The following is a 15,184-nucleotide window of genomic DNA, read 5'->3' as shown; positions in this document are numbered from 1 at the left end:
CAATAATCCACTAGATGTCTCTGTTAGACTTCAAATCACAGTGAAGCTCAGAGTCTCAGCCTCAGAAGGCCCTCAGCACTAAAAATGATCAACGGACTTGATGTATACCGTGTCACACTCCCAAGATAGTCAGTATATAGCTCTTTATCCACCATATAGGCAGCTCCACAAACATTATACACAGAATGCATATTTATCACAAGCAGCATGCATATTCATGGGCAGGTTGATGGAGCTGGTGGAGGGATGTGTACGAGTTCTCAGCACAGCGCTGAGTGCCGGAGCAGAAGGCGAATGTTAATTCAATTATACGGCAGCTGTTCCTTGGTGCCCATGGCCACTGTGTTTGCACTAGAACAGAAATCTTGTATTAGGTCCCTCGCCATAAAAGGCCATTGCCAGGCATGAAAATGGGGACTGCCTGTAACCAAAAGCCATCAACCGTATTTTAAAGAGCCTTTAATGCTTATTTTTGCCACGATTGAGGAATATGCCGAGGCTGCAAAGAAAGATTTGTGTTTTTTTGTGTTTTCTTTTTTCTTTTTGGCTCACTTGATTTACAGAGCTTTTGTTTTTGGTCATTATTCTTCTAAATAGTCAATCTGCTTAGAAGTAAAATGTGCTTTTTCTGGTATAAACTCCAGTCGCCGGTGGTCGGATAAACACAAGTGTGAGTCCTATTGTGGTTGTTCCATCATTTCTTTTATTTTTTTCATTAAACTGAATTTACAGGTATATAAACTCTCTTTCTTTCTTTCTTTTTTGTGTGTGTTTGTGTTTCTTCTTGTGGATTTACGTTCATAACTTTGTATGTCAACACTAAAAAGCTCCCATACATGCAAATGTAGTTGGTCCATGCATGCATGCGAGTATTGGTATTTGTGCTCCACCCCACCTCCTGTCCCGGGCTCGGGCTGAGCTCCAGGACGACATGGTGGTGGAAGAGCAGGAGGAAGAGGAGGAGGAGGAGGGAGGGGTGTGAAGGCATCCGCCAGCCTGTTCCTTCATTACCCGGCTCCCCGAGACTCGCTCTGTGTGATTTAATCACATGGCCACTGGCGGATACTGTTGCTCTGATTTACCTGGACCTGCTAATAAGTTTGCTTTCCCTTCATCAAAAGGAAAACAGTCACACCTGTGAGGAGGACGTGCTCAACCACACATTACGTATTAAAATATATGCATGCATGCAAATGAGGAGGCAACTAAACATTGTTTTTATCGGTATATATTGGTTATTATCCTCCTATCTTACACTCGGACAGATGGAGGGATGAGAGTTTGAAAAGTAGGTGTACAACTAAAGCTTAGGCTACTTTTATTACCTTTTATTCTCAATTAATCAACAATCTTGAATATATTAATTCCACTGGCGTAAAAGACAAATAGAAGCAGCAAAACCTGGTGCGAGAACATATTTGCCAGTTTTGCTTGAAAAGATAATGAATTAAAAAAAAATAGCTGCCAAATATAAAGAGCAAATATATACTGTAAATAAAATCAGATTCTGTCACAGCAAGGCTACAGTACGAATGCCTTTTGGGAATCCGTCCCCTAACCTAACCAGAACGGACAGCATGTTCTCGCCACTTAACTGCACGCGGCCACATCACGCAGCATGTAAAGTAGACGTTGCATATCAAGCTGTTTAATAAAAACGAAACCCCGTCTATCCACTGGAAAGAGCACAGAGCTCTATTTAGAGTGACTGATCGGGAGCCCAGAATCAAAGGGCCCTGTGGCACGAGCTGCTAGTGTGTCTGGGAATTGGCCCAAGTCTTAAAGAGCCAAGCTTCCCTCATCTTGACTGGGGGCAGACCCCCAAATAGGAAGAAGCTATTTTCTGCTGGCAGCCAAGTGGTTTCCTCTCTGGAAGCGTGACAGGTGAGGAGCCGTGGCTGCCAACTGTACCCCCCCCCCCCCCTCCCTCAGGTGGGCACGAGGGGCAGGGCAGACCCTCATCATGGCTCCACATTGTGACACAGAGCAGATGATGCAGGTTGCAGAGGGCACTGAGCTCCCTGATGTCTGGAGTCAAAGTGGGAATCTCTTTCCACGGCAGTGATGCACGATAGACCGTAAACTCAGAAATACTTCATACACAAAATTGTGAAAAAACCATTACATCATTAACTTTCAGTTGTACTGTACTGCAGTACAGTTGTATGAGTTACTTGTACTCTACTTGCGTATTCATGTTACATTATACCTCAACTCTATTCAGCCATAAAAGGCTTTATTCAATATTTTGCACATTTCAATGATCAAGGTTTTTTTTTTTTTTGCTATTTGTGCATCGATCAGACACATTGGAATTATTGTGCAATGCGTTTAGTAAGAAAACCCCCCACTATAATATGAAAGAAAAATATAAAATAAAACACGATACAGAAGGTGGTGATGTGTAGAGAAAGGTGGTAATATGTACAATAAAGGTGGTAATATGTACATTTTTAGACACAGTTTTCAAACAAAATTCTCAACAAAAGGAGAGAAAATGTTAAATGGCAGTAATACGTAAAAAGGCTCGTCCTGAGTGCTATTTCTGGATTGTGAAAAGAGGGGAAAGGGGAGAGTTATATGGGAATATTGCACATTGTGAGAGGTGGAAGAAAGCTGTGGGGATATTGCACCTTTATCAGAAGGCATATGACACATGATCCTATTTCACATTTGCAGCAGGAAATAAAATCACTGGAGGTCCACAAAGGCAAACATGCTGTACTTTTCTTCAGTCATATTTAGAATTCAGGACTTTAACTCTGAATAGCTTTAGTTAAGTTCACTCAACACACACAACATCCACTTATTGGTTGCAGAAGAGCTAACATCATCTAAATGTATAGCCTTATAAAGATGTTTCATTGATAATATTTGTATTACTGTATTTTGAGCCTTCATCATGCAGCACTTTCCCTTTAAATCAGACTCAACCCAATGTAACACTGCAACACCGTGTTGCCCCTTCTCGCTAAAACTGCTTAAACACAGATGGCGTGGTGTCAGGTTGAGATATTTCCAGCAACATAACAATGGAGTTCAATAGAGTGGAGAAGTAGGTGGAGTTATTCTGAACACCCAGAGGTGAATTTACTCATTATAAATGATGATTTCTTCATCTTTCAAATCAGTGCAGGGTTGTTTAGAGTTGCTGATTTGCTAGTTACCCCCTGCTACTGCCTCTAGGCTGAGATAAACTAAGCTAAACACCTTTGGGCTTGAGCTCCAAACATTAGAGTGGTATCCATCTTCTCATAAGTCTCATAACCAAGGTAAATAGGCATTTTTTGTAAAATGTTTAACTACTTTTCTGATGCGGAATACAAACATACCAAAGGATCAGAGTAATAATATGATTTCTAAATCCTCCAGCGTTGTCCTTGGACTGAATGAAGAACTGAAGGTAAAGCATCGATATATATGGGTCTGAAGCGAGGACGGGAATAAGGACTAACATTGCCAGTTATGTAGAACAATAAATGTTGCCCTGTGTATGATGTACAATCAATAATGCCCAAATGTGTCATAATGTACGATAATTTGACCATGTTGTGGTGCTCACAATCAGCAGTTGGTTTCAAAACATTCACACTCCCAACTTGTCGACTACAGACTCAGGATCAGTGGAACTCAGATTCAAACTACGATGCTCTTTGGGATCCTTCTAGCTTCAGTGTTTTAAACAATATATATACTTCATCTTCAAAATAATGGCAGTTGATGTTAATTTGATTGATTAACAAGCTTTCATGACTGTCCAGTCACTAGCAAGTCACACGAGTCACGTGATCAACAAACCCAACGAGTCACGTGACAAAATAATAATAATAATTGTAGTTTCGCTCAGGACACAAACAATGGCCTCTTGGAGTAAAGTCCAGTGTTTGTTTGACCCGTGCTCGTCCCATCTCCGTCAGGCGCTCCGACCATCTCATGATGGCGCCGGTGTCAGTATGTTGAGTTAATCGGCGTTTCTCAATTCAAAGTACACGAGTACAGACTTGTGTTCTTTTGGAGTCTGGACTCTGGAGTCTGGTCTTGGGAGTCCAGACTCCGGAGGACGGGAGGACGGGAGGACGGTCTTTCTGCGATTGGAACAGCAGCTGACTTGATGACGTCACCACATCAGCTGTTCTTGCTCCTGAGTTTACTCCAATTATTCACTGTAAATTATTTTTTACAGTCAAATAAACAAAACATCCTAAAATTACATTCGTGACTCAACAACAGTAGTATTTATAAAAAGTCATCTGTCAGTTGTTTATTTTCTCCTCCGATATTGTTTCCGGTTGCTGGTGAAATGCATTCTGGGATATCTGCTGGCCAAAGTACGCACAAGTCTCCTCTGATGCATCCTCCGGAAAGTGGGAGGATCAAGTCACATCCGGGTGTTTTGACCGTGCTTTGCGAGAAACGAACTTTGAATTGGAACATGTACCCGGGCTGAGACTGATGACGTTTCAGGAGTCACGAGGACACAAGTAGAGGAAAGTACGCACAAGTACGCTGATTGAGAAACGCCGTATGTGTCTTGTTTCTTTTATTTTGAAGTCGATGTCTCTGGGGTCCTCTGTTTCCCTGCACTTCCTGTCCCTGTGATTGTCTGCCCTGTCCCTGATTGTTTCCACCTGTGTCCAATCAGCCGCCCCTTCCCTGTGTATGTAAACCCTGTGTGTCTCGTTCAGTGTTGGCGTGTCCTGTTTGGATCCCCGGTGATCGTATGATTTAGACCTGTAGTTTTGAATTATTCCTCGATTTAAGAAGAGTAAAGTTTCTTTGCAACGTTGCCGTTTGTTCCTCTCTCTCGGTGGCTACACGCGAGATAAAGGACCAAACGCCGACGCCCAGTTGGGAGTGAGACTAGGGTTGAAACCCCCTTCGACCAGTCATAACTATTTCTACTTGCGTAAAAAATAACAAACAAAATAAATGTAGATTTGCTGCTGTGCGGAACATTGTTTGAATAAGAGTAAAATTACGCATTTAAAGCTATTTGTTCTTGCAGTTGTGACTCGTGAACTATCATTTTCCTCAAAATGCAATTATTTAATTTGCCTGGTACGATAGTTTAATATTTCCCATCATGCAATGCTGTGCTAACTAGCAGCCCGTTCTGGTAAGGTCACTGGTCTGTTCTAGCTGCTCCTCATGACTCTTAAGACCCAACATGTAGGACTCAACTTCTTCCCCTTAAAATATGACTGTATAGACGTTAATATACAAGTTTAACATGACAGCAAAAGTTTGAAATTGTGGAAAATACAACGCACAACATGTTGATTGGTAGGTTTTAGAGGGGCCGCCAGATGGTCTTGGTGACCTTTGGATTGAACCAATCGAATTGTTTCCTTAATTAAGCTAGCTAACCGTCCCCCGGCAGTAGCTTCATGTTTATTGAGGAGCTAGGCTGTATTTCATAGCCTAGGAGGAATGAGAAGTTTTTTTTTCTTTTTTACGCTGCGGGTTGACAGTTGATGGGGGAAGAGGGAGAAAGACGTCATATTAACACATGGAGTGTCGATTAGGTGAGAAAACGACTTTACGAACGCGTCAATCTTCTTGGCTTCAAGCATGGAAAAAAAAAGCTGCTACAAAAATAAAATGCATAAAAGTTGGCAAGTCCATGGAATTACAAAACCCCTTTTAAAAACTTCATCTCATACTAATGAGTCCATGCAACATTGTCCCTCATGTCAGAAAATATGAATAATGTGTTTATGTTTATTCACATGACGCTTGCTGTAGGTCAGACGCCACCTCCTGTGAGTTTATCATACATTTTAAACAATACTTATATAAAACTAAAGATGTGACTTTTACTTAAATATGATGCCTGACACATTTAATTTACCTCATCACTTTCTGGGTATGGAAGTGTCGCTACCACAACAGATTGTAACCGCCACTATGAACGCGTGCGAACAGATTGAGCTTTGAAAAAGAAACGAGAGCCTCCAGCAACATTTCACGTCTGAGTCCCATCTCTGTCTAAGAAACGGGACTAACATCTTTACATTATACATCTTCAAAAACAAATCCATTATTCATATCCCCATATTTTAATACTATTAGCACCTCTATGCCACCCACCTGAATACCTGTGTGTGAGACAAGCCGAGTAACTTTGTTTGGGTGTCAAGAAAAGGGATTCATAAAATATTAAATATGCTCCGTGAGGTCATTATATTATCGTACGCTATGAAATATTGGATCCAAATACAAATAGGCGCGGGAGAAACTTTGCTCCTACCTTCACACTGGAGTGTTTGTGTTTGTGGAGACAACAAAGGCCAAACGCACACACACACACACACACAGCGCTCCCACCTGTGTGGGTGGGAGGTGTGGCCACTCAGCAGCATATGGAGTTTCTAATTGGGTAGAACAGCACAGCTGGAGGACAGCAGTCCAGGACCTGGCCTCTGGTAATCAGTCCCACAATCCTCAGCCTCCTCTGCGCAGCCACCCTGCTGCTGGTGGGTGGCTGTGGGTTGTTGAATGTACTTCATCCAAGTTGACGCTCGTCCACTAAGAGCGTTGTTCAACTTGTTTTCCATTTTTTCAACCGAGGTCGCATTTAAATTGGGACTCTGGCCAATGACAGCCTGGATGGACTTCCAGTTCCAATACTTGAGGACATTTAGGTCTTGTTTATTTTGAGTTTGAATGCACTAATTGCAAGTTGCTTTGGACAGAATCATCTGCCAAATGACTGTGATATACAGCAGACTTCACTCCCCTTTCTCCGTAATTATACTGACTGATTCAGACCAAACATTGTCACTATGTATTGCTCATTGATTTTCACGAAACACACCTTCAAAATGTCTTCCTCCCAAAAACACTGATTTCTCGCTCATTGTGGAGCAAGCGATCACATGATGGGGTGGGGTCACGTTTCCCTCATTAATTAAACTATGTGTAGATATATACTGATAGTGATGTAGACATGTCATGTTCCCTGAGTTACTTGTGAAACAATGTGCCACTTGAAATGATCCAACTTCATTAAACTCCAATCAAGTCAAGTGTTTGGGGTCAAATAAAGCCATTTTAGGAAGAAAAAAAATGTCTTAGGCAGTGTGCTTGTGGTAATTTTGTAGACTGTTATGTCTGCTTGAAACTACAATATATATCCTACTAGTTTACAATAGAAAATATGTTCAGAGGGAATATTGTGCCACCCTAATTCTGTTTTTTACAACTCTAGAAATGGTTTGTGCTACAGCATATAAACATCTAGGAGGAATGTTGTTTATAATGAGTACTTCTTTGCTTCTTCTGTGTCATATAATAAATCACTTAATCACTTACAAAAGAATAATGCCTCAACATAATCAGCCAGCAATTACGTCTGTATCAACAGCGTAATTGGGTAAACGTTGTTGTACCATAGGCTGATCAACAAAAGGAAATGTTTTTAACCAACTCATCAACTATAATTTCAAATTGTTCTTTTTGACCATGTCGACAAAACATTCGCTGACTTTACATTTTATTTATTTGTTCTACAATGTTTGCTCAAAGCAACACAGTTTTTCATATCCACAATCCACACCTGGGACTCACGTAACAACCAAAGTCTGCCTCTTGTTTCGGTCTCATGCGCTCGACCCGGAATTGTCTTGGTTTCTGATTTGGCCATAAGACAGACTGCATGTCAAGTAGTTTTTGGCTACTGATCCGGGATCAGTGGTACAGAACGTTGTCTGATTCTACAACACAATGCATTAAAAAAAGAAAAGAAACCTCCACCTCTTCCTTAATGGATCTGTGGAAACCTAAATGCTTTGGAATGATTCATTTGAAATTATAAGATGGATCACTGTTGTTTAGAAATGTTATTTCTGTACAGCCTAACTCCTTGATCACTATATGGGAAAGACACTATTGTTCATAAAGGTCTCGAACAGGACTGGATTCGCTCTGGACTCTTGAGTTGGACTCGACTGAACCTTGTCTTCACTCAATGATATTGATCTTAACTATAAGGTCCTGACATCATCAACTACACACATGTTTTCAGGTATCATTGTCGTTTTTGTTGTTGTTTCTTGTGTCTTCCTTGCCAGATCCCTCTTGAAAAGACTTGATACGCTTGAGGTAATTTGGGGTCACTCCAGAACAAACCATGACAATAAAACATCAGGTCAAAATTAGACTTACAGTGAATCTGATTTAACAGCAGCCAGCGAGGTATTCTTCTTGTTTATTAGCCGTCAACAAGTAACTGACACACTTGTATTTAAGCACTTCCTTATTTAGCTGCGGTAATTTGTACATGCACCGAAATGCCAAATAAATAGCGAGAGTTGTTAGATCGTTGAGCATCGGAAAATTAACAATAAAAGGCTCATTACAGAGTCAGTGTCGGGATTAAGAAAATACATGCTTTGCCTTCGGGGCTCATTTTCGAGCGTTCTTCTGCCTCACAGGGTTTCAGTAAATAAATGATCTATAAATAGTAATGCAGTCAATTAGATTTTGGTCGACTTTACGTTTGTATCCCCACACCATTACTATCCTCTACCACTTCACCGGCTCGCTCTTATCTCCCAGGCACAAACTCCTTTTAACTGCTGACATCAATTGAAAAACGCTTGCGACTCAGCGTGCGATCAGCAGCGCCTTCATTTGCAGCTCGACACCACGCGCCGCGCCTATAAAAGCTGATAATGTGATAATTAAAAGAGCTGACAGGCAAGAACTGTCAACGAGACACACTGATTTACCAACCTCTGCTATTTGCTTTACCTCTCAAATTACAATGCTTCCAACCTTGAAGTATGACATGTATAACATCAATTGAAACAATTAACTAGGTTAGGATTGTTGTGATTACCACACAAAAAACAAAAAAAAGTTCAGGAGTCTCAGTGGCTGGCAGTTTAGAATGAAAACCGTCCTAAGAAAATATATCACGGGATCAGATTCGGACCTGAAACAAGGATTTCTGGCAGACAAAAGATAACTGCCATGTCTCTCTCTTTCCCTCTCAACCACACCATGATTTATTACCTGAAAAGACAAGAGAACTAATTAGTGGCGTAATTAATTAATATAAATTTGCATATTTGCATTTGCAATTAGTGCAGTCAACTGATTAGTCTGAGATGGGGAGTTTGACTCATCGTGTGTGTGTGTGTGTGTGTGTGTGTGTGTGTGTGTGTGTGTGTGTGTGTGTGCGTGTGCGTACGCGTGCTGGACCAGAACGATCAGCAGACCAGCTGAGGCATTTTTTGGGGGGAAGGCAAAAGGGACTGTTTTATTTCGTGTTTTATTTCGGGTGTGCATGTGTACAGTAAAAAGGTGTTTGTGTCCACGTGCCCGCTCACACACACACACACACACACACACACTTACCTGTATGTCTGTGTGAACACATGCTTGGTGCTCCATCTCACACACATTAAGGTCAAGTGAATGCACAGTCACCAGTGTGTGTACATGCTCTCGGCGTGGCCTCTCGGGCTCTGCTCACGCCGAGGAGTCGTCATCGCGGCGGCTCCCCGGGCTCGAGCCGCTGCTCGGTATCTTCTAATGTCCGATGCACGGAGACTGATAAGTCGCTCTAATTGATTCTCCTTGCAACAAGGTCATTCACAGGCATACGCTTGTGTGTGTGTGTGTGTGTGTTACACATAACTGAGGAGTGCATCTACCCATATCGAGTGCCAGCTGTGCCCCAGTGTGGATTTGGCAGTGTGCCACTGGCCTTTTCCACGGGGTGTACTTAATGTCTCCGGTCCTGAGGTACCAACACTGTGCACGCCCCCCTGGTCTCACACCGTCCTCCGCCTGTGACGAGCCTGCTGGAATTTGTATGTTTCGAGAGCTGCGGCGAGGAGTTGATGAGACGATCGATTAGAAATTTAATATCAACTATTTTGATGATGATTTTGTCAAGCGAAAATGCAAAATGTTATGTAAATAATATATTGTTTGCAGCAAGTCTTAAAGAAAGATGAACCATCGGTTGTACAAAACCAAACATTTGATGATGATGAACAAGGACTGTGGCGGACATTTTTAATTATTATTATTTTGAGCAAACCATTCATTGAAAAAATGGTCTGCAGATGAATAAATAATTAAGATTACATGTTATGTACTCCTAACAGTCGACTGTATTGTACGTATGCCAAATACAATTTAGCTGAGATTGGCTTTACTTCCTACTTGTTTGGGTTTCCACAACTCTGTACAACAGCTGTATGATAATATTAATTTAAAAATAATTATAATCCTCTTCACACTTTTCTTCTTTTGAACTAATTCAAACCCATTAAGTCCAAATAAAACAACACACATATGTTGTTTGTTACTGCCTCAATTGTCACATGTTTTAGCTTTAAAAAACAGTTAAAAATATCCTGCAGCTTTATAGCAAGACTAAGGTTGGGTTAGGATTAAGCAAGAAAACGACTTTGGGTTAAGATCCTGGTTTGGGTTAGAAGAAGAAGTAAAGATTAGAAAAACATCCCTAGACAGCTGCAGGGCTTTGTCATTTAAACTTATGCAAATGATGTTTATGGACATTTGCTGAAATGAGGATAATATGGTCTAATATGTAGAAGAGCATTGAGGTGTAGACCCCTCCCTCCGCCACGCACTGGCTGATGATGACAAATACAGGCGATGCTGTGAAAGAACAAATACATCCCATCAGTTTCTCTGCAAATGCAAGTCATCAGTGGAGAAATATGCAGAAGGTTATTTATACAATATTAACTTTACTTGTGGGTCAGTTAAACCCCAGAGAGGTCTAACTTCCTGTTTGACCTCTTATGAATAAACATATTTTGGATTTAGGGAGGTGCTGCATATAAAGTACGACAAGTGTATAGTTTTATAGATGCCGGTTGAGACCCAGAAGGTACTTCTCCAAAATAATGTTTTGAGCTATAGAATCCCAAACATCTGAGTTAACAGTTTATATCATTTTAATCACTTCAGTCACAACATGTCTTTTATTGTCCTCCAGCACCTCCGGTCAGAAATTCATTTATAATTGATTTAATTTAATTTAATTATCTTCTTTAGCATTTTAAGCCATGGTCTTTGTGCAAAACCTTTACAGGATCTATCTATCTCTCTATTTATCTATCTATCTATCTATCTATCTATCCGTATCTCTATATATCGCTATCTATCTATCTATCATATCTCTATCTCTCTCTCTCTCTCTCTCTCTCTCTCTCTCTCTCTCTCTCTCTCTCTCTCTCTCTCTCTCTCTCTCTCTCTCTCTCTCTCTCCGTCTCACCTGTTGAGGTGCCTGCCACATCCCTTGTCTTCTTTTTTTTCCCAGACAAAAAAAGACATTAATTCATCTTTCTTACGCGGGAAAATGCAGATATTAGTTGTTATCCCTCTCCGGTTTGTGTTTCTGACGGTAAACGCGGGCCTCCCGGTGCCCATTACCGGAGCTGCCAGATGATCGGTACGGAATGGAGGTCCCGTGGGACAGTGAGCACGTGGTCTCGGCTGCCACAAGACGTCAGCGGCAGATGGCATGGGTACCCGCTGTTGGCATGAGTGTCATTCCTCAAAGAGAGAGGGAAGGGGAAGAGAGGGAGAGAGAGAGGGAGAGAGAGTCAGAGAAGAGGAACAGCTCAACACAGCAAGTCGGAGGAAGCAGAGCACGTTTCAGCTTTTTGCTTTAATTTGTGGCTTTCCAGCAGAAGAAGCTGCATCACAGATTCAGAGGAGATATTTGGGAACATGCACGGTGCCCGCTGACTTGAGGTTAGTAGTGTATCCTCTTTATTATTAGGACATTTAACTTATTAATGTGTTGATTTTGAGAGTTTGTGTTGATTGATTAAAATGTGTGTTTTGTGCAACGCTTTTATCGGAAGAAAAAAATAATAATTAGGCTTTTTTTAACATCACCAAACATCACGTGATTAGGCTTTAAGCATGCAGGTTGCTTTTTTTCATACATGAAGTCCAAAGACAAAGAAGTTGAGTGTCTTTGAAAAGGTAGCAAGCTGTGACTTTGGCCTTGGTTGCCAATTTGCCCCTCTCTCCCTCTGGGGAGGACCCGCTCACGAGGTAATTAACTGACAACCTTCAAAAGACGTCGATGTACTTCTCTTGTCTTCATAGTTTATGTTTTGGCTTTGACTTGACAGGAAATATGTTGACACTGCCATTCGAGGAACCTCATTTGATGTGCGAGTCGCGGTTCGGTGCCAATTATCCCCGCGAAGGCGCACCTGAGAGTCTGGAGAAGGAGGAGCACGCCGCAGACAGTTCCAACTCAGACATGCGGGACGCCGAGGACGACATCTCCGACAGGGAGGAGGAGGAGGAGGAGGAGGACGAGAGGGAGGGCGACCAGGATGACGACATGCTTCCTAAAAAGAGGGGCCCGAGAAAAAAGAGGTCCGGGAAGCCGGAGTCGGACAGGTCCAAAGTGCGGCGCCATGAGGCGAACACCCGAGAGCGCAGCCGGATGCATGGCTTGAACGACGCGTTGGAGAGCCTGCGCAAAGTTGTGCCGTGCTACTCCAAAACTCAAAAACTGTCCAAGATTGAGACCCTTAGACTGGCTAAGAACTACATCTGGGCCCTGTCAGAGACTCTGAGCGCGGGGAAGAGACCGGACCTGCTCGCCTTCGTCCAGACTTTGTGCAAAGGATTATCTCAGCCCACCACCAACTTGGTGGCGGGTTGTTTGCAGCTCAACGCGAGGAATTTCCTCACAGACCACAACGGGGAGGTTATGTTCTCTGGCAGATCGCCCTACGATGCCATGTACTCGTACCCGGCTTCAGACGTGAACACGCCCCCCGGCCACAGCGGGAGCACGTTGGACAGCAGCGCCAAGCCGTTCAGGCACTACAGCTACAACGGCGCGTACGAGCCCTACTACGAGAACCCGTCCACAGAGGGCGGGAGTCCGCATTTCGACGGCCAGCTGAGCCCCCCGATGAACTTTAACGGGATTTTCTCCCTAAAACACGACGATCCGCCAGACTACGGCAAAGGCAGCCACTACGGCATGCGCTACTGCAGTGCGCCAGGGCGCGCGGCTCTTGCGCACAACTCCATGTACCGAGTGTCCCCAGAGGGCCGTTTCCCTTACGATCTGCACGTCCGCAGCCAGTCCTTCCAAGCACAAGGGGAAGTTAATGGCTCTTTCCACAATTAATCAATCAGCTGGACAAAGTTCAAGTTTTAGAAGCGATGCAATTTGCCCCGGCAGATGTCGAGAGGGGAACGAAATGGACTCCAGATACACTGATGCACTGCAAAGAATGCCCGTTTTAACTCGTTATTTTTTTGTGTTGAATGTTCAGTCTGGATTTTTTTTTAAACATGTTTAAAGTCTAACTAGATATGATGATTTCACTTGTTTTTGGATCTGTGGAGGCAAAAGAAAAAGAAAAAGACACAAGAACGCCTTTGTTTTGTGAAACAAATGCTATGATTTCAATCCGAATAATATAAAGATAACTAATATTAAATGGTTCACTGATACATATGAAGAGTACTTAAATGTGCAGGTTGTGAGCAAATTGTTTACAGGTACAGTGTATTTGTTTGTTACAGGCTGCGCTGCAGATGTCGGTCATGACTTGGGTTATTTAAAAGTGATACAGTGACTAATACATGACATTGTTTCTGCTTATTTAATCAGGATCAGCAGTCAGTGAAATTATTTTCGTGGAGAAATAAAATCAGCTACCGGGGAAGAACATTTTAAAGACGTTTCGCCTCATCAGGGAAGTTTGCTGAGACATGATTGGAGTCCAGATATTCCGTCTGTTAGCAATAAAGGTCCATTGAGCTATGCAAGGCAGCCAAAGGCAATCTTTGCTTATAAAAATGAAATATGTCTATTTCAACTCACAAGGCGTTTCTCATAATCTAATATCTAATTAAAATAATCACAATTACACTAAATTCATTATTTTTAAAAAGCCAGTTTGGAAACGTGCACGAGTTTAGGAGACTTGATGATGACGATGATGATGTCATCTGAACTGGTCCTATAAATACAGAAAGTTGTAGAAGGGGTAAAAAAAATAATAATACTAAACGCATTTGTATTTGGAGTAAATAGTGTGGTAACGAGGTGAATGTAAATTATTGTATTTATTTATTTAAGCTTATTTATTACAAGTCCGTCAATTTGAATGTGGATAATATATTATTAAATGATGTACAATTCCAAAATGTTACCGTTCATGTGAATTTTCATACACATTTAAAATTGGTTTGTTGCATTGTTGTGTATTTCACTGCCTGCTGGAAGGGAAATCATTTTGTGTGAGGTGAACGTGAATCCGAACAACATGCCTTAAAAAAGAGACGAGGACCATCAATATGCAACGAAATGACAGTTTTGGATAGTTTGATGTGAACTTTTTACACTTTCTTGTTCCTGCTGAAGAGCAGCTGTGATGCACTTCATGTATTTCTGCACAATGTTGGTAGTTGTACTCATAAATTCTGTTGATTTTGTAACTTGATGAATGATTTTTGGATGGTATTCTTTATATTTTATTTATCTCTCTCTCTCTCACACACGCACACACACATACACGCATACACTTATTATACACGTCCACGCACATTCCTGAAAACTCGTTATGGATCGAAATATTCGTGAAGTAATGTGTTAATGTTTTGTGATGTGTTTGTCGCAATAAAAGTAAGAGGCTGTCAGAGACTTGTGGTTCAGCTGCTCGGCTCTCTGTGGAAATGATCGACAGTAGACGGCGATTAAAAATATATACAAAATAATTGATAGATTAATGAATCAACTCAAAAGCGCTGCGGGCGTAATTGTATTTATTAATTATTATTATTCGTTTAATTGTTTACATGTTGATAATCTCGCGTAACCTATGAGTGGTGGCTGACACACGAGGTGACGCATAAGGCCTTTTGTATGATAGCAACGATGCGGAGACTTTTATATAGTTTCAAGCTGTATAAAATATACATTTAAAATTATTTTCTTGAACGATCAAAAGGTTTTCGCTTGATTTAAAGTAGGATTTTTAATCTTACAGTTATACAAACGTTACGCAGATCTAACGCAGAGCTTTTTAATGATTTATGTGAAATAGGCTTGTCGATATAATTTGATTTAATTTCAGTCGATCAGATGGTTGATGTGACCAATATGCCCACGAGGTATTGGAAGTCAGCCAGAGATCCCAGTCCTCCC

The 15,184-nt window shown here is 41.6% G+C and overlaps 1 protein-coding gene across 2 annotated transcripts; it reads left to right on the top strand.

Moving 5' to 3' along the window:
• Positions 1 to 12,139: 12,139 nt before the first annotated feature.
• neurod6b (neuronal differentiation 6b) lies at positions 12,140 to 13,156 on the top strand. 2 transcript variants are annotated; one of them, XM_056421725.1, is made up of 2 exons: positions 12,140 to 12,247; positions 12,284 to 13,156. In XM_056421725.1, exons 1-2 carry the CDS (start codon positions 12,140 to 12,142, stop codon positions 13,154 to 13,156), a joined length of 981 nt encoding a protein of 326 aa, XP_056277700.1. The 2 variants fall into 2 exon arrangements, with proteins under 2 accessions (XP_056277700.1, XP_056277699.1); XM_056421724.1 differs by having other exon boundaries at positions 12,140 to 13,156.
• Positions 13,157 to 15,184: the final 2,028 nt, after the last annotated feature.

Source organism: Pseudoliparis swirei, chromosome 8 (assembly GCF_029220125.1).
Source record: "Pseudoliparis swirei isolate HS2019 ecotype Mariana Trench chromosome 8, NWPU_hadal_v1, whole genome shotgun sequence".
Classification (NCBI taxonomy): Eukaryota; Metazoa; Chordata; class Actinopteri; order Perciformes; family Liparidae; genus Pseudoliparis; species Pseudoliparis swirei.
This window is presented reverse-complemented; position numbering and strand designations above follow the sequence as displayed.

What these genes read in the sequence shown, in the direction of transcription:
- neurod6b (XM_056421724.1), top strand. Translation starts at nt 12,140, where the DNA reads ATGTTGACACTGCCATTCGAGGAACCTCATTTGATGTGCGAGTCGCGG.